Below are 6,543 nucleotides of genomic sequence, written 5' to 3' on the forward strand. Positions count from 1 at the left end.
GCACAATGCAATTGCTCACCACCTGCCAACCGATGCCCAGTTAGTCCCCGAGCAGTGATTCACCCCAGCCCCGCTCCCCACAGTTTATATACTAGACATGGCATCACATGGTGTGGAATACCCCTTTGGCCAGTTTGGGTCAGCTGCTCTGTCTATGTCACCTCCCAGCTTCTTGTGCCCCTCCAGCCTTCTTGCTGACTGGGCATGAGAAGCTAAAAAATCCCTGACTTTAGACTAAACATTACTTAGCAACAACTGAAAACTTCAGTGTTATCAACATTCTTCTCATACCAAACTCAAAACATAGCACTGTACCAGCTACTAGGAAGACAATGAACTCTATCCCAGCTGAAACCAGGACACTGCAGTATCTGTATTTGAAGGCAGTGTGTTCCTAGCTTCACTGTAATTATGATATTGGTCAGCAGAGACAGTTGGTGTACTTGGAATCAGTATGTACCCTAATGTTTTACAAGTTACCTCCTTTAATGCTTATGCATAATATGTACATGCTAGATGCTCTCTGTTATCTGTTAGATAAACATGTGGAAGTTGATAAAGAAATGAGCAGTTGACAGGAGCAGCTGTTTTAACTGATAGTTTTATCATTAGATTTCAGAGTTAATGCCTCATTGGCCGTTAACATTTTTTACTTAAAAATAGGATTTGTGTGAATTCAGGGAGAAAAAAAGCCAGTAGCTTGATTTTACATACATTTTTGGATTAACTACTTAAAAAGCTTTTTAGATGCTGTTGTTGCTTTAGCAGTAAGCAAATATTAAGGTTTTAGAGTTAGCATTAGAAGTCATTCTACTATACCTTTTAGCCATTGCATGACTTGTTTAAACCTCAACTCTGCAGAGCTGCTTACAAACTAAATTCTGATAACTTGCCTTATTAAATCTGTCATGACAGCTCTGTTGCTTCTCATCAATAGGGAATTTCAAAAACTCTTTTCAGCTTTCATGGTACTCACTTTCATAATCGCTTGTCTTGGTTTATCTTTCAGGGCTACTGTATGAGAGGCAAAGCAAGTGATAGTTTTGTGGCACAGGTGGTTAGTAGAAAGTGAAAAGCAGAAGTTGCATATTTGCCAAGCTTAAAAAAAAATATATATATACACACACATAGCCATTTTCTGGTATTGAAAGACAACTTGTTTGGTTCTGAAAAAACACTGAAATACTTAACAGGCAGATGGAAAGTTTGGTTATGAAGAGAGAGACAGGGAGAATTTTGCCTTTGTCTTCCATTAGGAATTCAGTGTTGAAAGAAGGGGAGCTTATTCCTTAAGTAAGGAGAGCTTAATTGGGGATGCAAGAATAGCCAGCAAATACAGAACCTGTTGAATCTCTGGAGCTTCTTAGAACTTGTTCCTCAGTAACTAGCCATAAACCAGCACTCACTATAATGGAATCTGATGTAGTTTAATACTAATTTTTGCCTTGGCTAATACCGGGAACTAATGAACTGCAAATACTTTTTGCATGTGAAAAGCACTCAAAATCCTTGAGAAGTAACTGATTTTTGTCCAAAGATGTTTATATGGTTTACTCTGAGTTTTCAGTCTAAAAACATTTCTTTCTTTCAGGTTATGGCTCACAGCTCACCACAGAGCATACTGGATGATGTTGCCATGGTAAGCAGAAATTGTGTAACTGATATAATTTCTACATTATGCTGAAGCTGATAGTCAATTCTGCAAAATAGTAGGAGTCCATAACAGAAATATTTGGTGTTCATAGAACATGCATAGAAAACATGCATTAGATATGAAAGCTGTTTTGATTAAACAGATCATGCTAGCACAGGCATGATTTTGCATTTACAGCATCTAGGTAGAAATTACTGATCCCTGTCCAGAATTTCTCAGTATTCAGAAAAGTAGAACAAAGATTCTGACCCTAGCAGTAGAAGTAAGAATCAACAATAACAGAAATGTATCAGAAATATAAACTTCTATTCCTTACCATTCTTGTAACTAGGTCCTTATAATTAGTGGTTTAGTGGGTTTATTCCTAATTAATGACCAAAAGGTGATTTTTCTCTAGAAGAGTAAAAGCTCTTTTTTGCCTGGTGTTGGAAAAGAGAAACTGAAAGGTGAACAAAAACTAATTGTTCACTCTCTCTCAATAAGGAAACTTGGAGGCAAAGTTGGTAGGGGTCAGATTCATAGCAGAATTTTGTAGGTTGTTCTTGGTGTGACTAGTAGGTGAGCTGGAGAACTTCCTAAGAGGCAAAGCCTGAATAATAAGTTCAAGGAAGAGAAATCCATTGAGACATTACTTAATATAATATCCAAGGAAGTTCCAGGCTGAAAATAAGCAGAGACTAGGAGAGAATTAAGGGACAATACCACATATATATGTCCTGTTCTTACATTCTTCCCAAGCCTGCCATTTCTCTGCCTCTTCCCAAGCTGCTTTTGGGGACTAGGATACTGATACTTTTATTTCTTAGCGGTCAATGTCTGCATTATACAAGTATATAATTAGAGCTTAGTCAAGTCAGATGACAAATGCGGGACAGACAAATTCACTGAAGTTTTACCCAGTGCCTCCCTCAAAGACTTAACTTGGATTACACTACCTCCACTTTGTAGTTCTGATGTGTCTAGAGTTAGTCTTTGTATCTGGAATGATGTGTCTAGAATTAGTCTTTGTAACTGGAATGCTTAACCTAAAAAATAATCTATAAAATGTGTATTTCCTACAGGTACTAGATGAAGAAGCTGAAGTTTTCATAGTCAAAATGTGGAGGTTGTTGATATACGAGACAGAAGCAAAGAAGATTGGTCTAGTGAAATAAAGCACTCTCCTTGCTTCTAGGGTTCCATTTCAATTTTGGGCTTTTTTTTTTTTTTCCCCATCATTCAAAGACTTCAAATTTTCTCTGTTCTCAGAGATTTGAGACCTGTATTTTTTTATGTAGAAAATGTGAATTTTTTTGTCCTCTGCTCTGAGGCCCTCTTTACCCTTCTCAGTTAGTTATCTGAATCCTGCATTGGTTCTCTTTATAATTCACAAGGTACAATTACCGGTATGTTTTATAAGCTGCAGCTACTGTACATGCTCTCTGGTAATTTTGTTATGTTACTCTGATTCTTGTAAATATTAAGGAAAAAAAAAAGCGCCCCTGTCTTGCAAAACACTTGCACTTAATGTGGAATTGTATCAGTTACAGATGAAGACAAATTATTTTACTGCAAATTTATCAGTGCTTTTTTTTTTTTTGCACACACTCTTTTTATTTAAGGAATGATCAGAAAACAATTTAAAAATAAGTGGCTTGAGCTGCTTTCACAGAACAACAGCTTTGTGTGTTCATTTGGTCCCCTCATCTGGCTCTGGAAAAGGAGTTCCCTCAGACTTTTCATTCTGATGTGAACCAGCGGCAGTCTTGGTACTTTGTTGCCCATTTAGAATTACTAATGAAGCTGGGAACTTAATTTCTTGCAGACGCTCTGCTTCTTTCCTAGAAAGTGTAAATTGCAGGAAGTTTTTTATTCTTTGCTCAGTTAAAACAAGAGCAGGACCTAAATTCAGTAAGTGCTATTTAATGATGTTTTGGTTTTGTTTGGGTTTTTTTAAACCTAGGATATCTTCTGCTCAATTTCATTTTAGCCCTTCCCTATTATCCCTTCTGTCTCCAAAATAATGAGATGGATTTTTTTTTAAAAGAAATTATTTTTTAAAACATTTTTTTAGTATTTAGAAAAAAAATAACCTGTTTGGATGTAACTGACCATAGCAGTTGACAAAAACTAAACAAGTAAGTTTTCAAAGGAAGCTGAAGTCTTGTTTTTATCCAAACTGTTAAACTAGCCCCGACTTTTGTTTTCTACTGTAAGCAGTCTATCGTCCACGAAAAGAGGGTGATATTTTCCTGCCTTGTTTGTATGGGTTTTTATAAATAGGCTGATATGGTATAAATGTTGACATGTACTGTAAACTGCATTTTTTATCTCATACCTGGGTAAGAAGACAAATCGATAATGTTCTATGAGCTATTTTGATTGCAGGAGGACTGTGTTCCAGGGAGCAAACTGTCTCAAAAACATTTTTAATTTTTAACACAATTCTTAATAGCAAACAAATTAAGTAAAGGTGTTCCAGTATCTCTATATTGTATTTAACTGAAGGATACAGGTTGACCTGTTCAGAAAACATAACTGTGACATTGAGTTACTAGTTCTTTGTATCTGGAGAGGACACTTGAAAACACTGTTCTTAACAAACGGGATCGTGTAAAGGTTCCACCATGTAAATATTTCAGATATTAAAAATGTATATATTTGATTTAAGGGCTCACATTCTTTTGGAGTCTTGTGCAGCATGCAATTATATTTAACACTGGTTTCTGAATCAACAAGTGTTGCCAAATTAGGGGTGGGGTTTTTTATAACTACCTCCTGCTTTAAGTCAGGTGACGAGAAGCCTGCAAATGCAGATGTGATCTCCATATGTTCTTTCTCATCCCTGTAATACTACACACCACCAAATGTTCTTTTTTTAACTTGAAGTGTAATGCTCAGATGTTACTTTTATGTTGTGCTTGAGTTTGCGTGAGAATGTGTTGGTTTACGTACTTATGTGCTGCAACCTTCCTCTTTTTTTCCCTGCAACTTGATGTTACCCTAAGAGATTACTTCCCCGTTCTTCCCATACAGTTTTGCATCAGCATTTACCAAAAATTCTCCAAATTCTAAATAAATTCAAAACTCGCTCTGTTTGTAGTAAATACAGAGAAGAGGGAGAGTGAACTTCATGAGTGCTTTTTGTCCTGCTAATGTGGCATTCTCTCTCTGTCATTAGTAATACTTAAACAAGCCAAATGTGACAAATGCTTTGTAATGCCACTATTGTAGATTGCCTCAAGTCCTTGTTGAGATTCTTCAGTGAAAGCTCAAGTTGTGAAACTTCAGCTTATTTTCTTCTGCCCTAAACTAAAGCTGTGTGTTCATCTATTATTTATGCATTGGCCATAAGCCTGTACTCTCCCTTTCCCAAGGAGACTGAAGGCATCTGGGTGAGGAAGACATCTAAAATTAAAGCTGGAGTGTTAAATATCCAGGTAAATAAGTATTTAGAAGCAGTTGTGACATCAAATAAAATAATTTTGTGGAAGTTGAGGTTTTTCTTCAGTAGTGGAAGGAGGAAGGAATGTTCACTAATAGCATCTCTGGCTTGGCTTATGCAAGTACTTCCAACAAATCTTCCTCTTTCAGAATGCAAAATATTGCTTTATAAAGTCGCTTCTAGTGTTTACCTCTTACTCAAATTAGTGTTATTACTTCTCAGTGATAACAATATATTTTGTGTCTGTGATGCTGGGGGGTAGAGCACAAATTACATATTGCTGAGAGGTCCTCCATATAGAAAAGTAACTCTCCTTTGTTAACTGTTTTTCTTTCAACATGCAGTAATGGAATTATTTCAAGATAAACTTGGAAAATTGGGGGTAGAAAAAGCCTTTTTTGCCAACATTACAACACTTTACTGTCTGAATATGTGATTTAGTACACACTTGTGTGTTACGTTAGTGAATGCACAGATTAAGAGTATACTGAGAGTGAGATCCATTAGCAAAGCATGTATGTTGCCACTGGCTTTTCCGTGCAGCATGCCCTTGTATGATCCATTCTGTGATGGAAAGGTGCTTCAAAAGTTATGCACAGTGCATAGAGGGAAAAGAATATGAATAGTTATACAACAGAACTGGATATACTGGTTGTTGATCTGGACTTTACTGTGGAACAAGGCTTTACACCTTAAAGTAACGCATGCCCTTAGTCTCCTGATAATCATTCTGTATAACTGCCATTCAGTGTTTTTTGGAATATGTGAGTACAAAATATGAAGTATTGTTTTTCATTAGTGTGCACTGAAAAGAAATGGGAAACTGTGGACAAGCAAGATCCATTACCAAGAATGAGATATTTTTATGTGACCATTAATTTGATAAGAGACTTTTTTTGTTCTTAGAATATTTAACCTGTTCACATACTGATTTGGTGTTTCTGATTTTGTGTGTTTCCATCCTTCCTTCTCTTTAAGTAGGAGCCTGCACTAAAAATAACCATCTAGCTAGATGATTGTGGCTCTAAATGTGGCAGGGGGAAGGCCCCAAATAGTAAGTTTAGTTTCTTACTGAATTCCTATTTCTTACTACTAATGCTTTCCTACTACCGAGAGGGAAGCATTAGACCTTTTCATGGTTTTACTGGAGTTGCTAGAGAGCTGCTTGCAGGAGTAGTATTTTAGGAAGTGGATATACTTGAAACTGGAAGCTGTTGGCTTTTATATTGCAATAAGGTCACACTTTTTCATACTCTGTACATTTCCTGCGTAGGAATGCTGGATGTCATACATGCAGGCTTACAAATTAGTACACAGCCATGCAGTGTGAGCAGCATGTAAGGTATTGTTAACAGGCATTTCACCATTGATCAAACTGATATCAGTAATATAAATAGAAGATAGCCTGGTACAGCTGTATGTCCATGTTTGGGGTTTTGGTGGGGTTTGTTGCTGTTTTGTGTTT

The 6,543-nt window shown here is 36.6% G+C and overlaps 1 protein-coding gene across 3 annotated transcripts in view; it reads left to right on the plus strand.

The window, feature by feature from the left end:
* The window catches only part of RBM25 (RNA binding motif protein 25), a 34,880-nt gene extending 30,582 nt beyond the window's left edge, over positions 1-4,298 (plus strand). For all 3 annotated transcript variants that reach the window (XM_069784302.1, XM_069784303.1, XM_069784304.1), the window contains 2 exons: positions 1,592-1,639; positions 2,716-4,298. In XM_069784302.1, the coding sequence (XP_069640403.1) occupies positions 1,592-1,639; positions 2,716-2,808 (141 nt within the window). In that variant the 3' untranslated portion in view covers positions 2,809-4,298. The remainder of the gene's footprint in view (positions 1-1,591; positions 1,640-2,715) is intronic.
* Positions 4,299-6,543: the final 2,245 nt, after the last annotated feature.

The sequence above is a fragment of the Haliaeetus albicilla genome, chromosome 5 (genome assembly GCF_947461875.1).
Source record: "Haliaeetus albicilla chromosome 5, bHalAlb1.1, whole genome shotgun sequence".
Taxonomy (NCBI): domain Eukaryota; kingdom Metazoa; phylum Chordata; class Aves; order Accipitriformes; family Accipitridae; genus Haliaeetus; species Haliaeetus albicilla.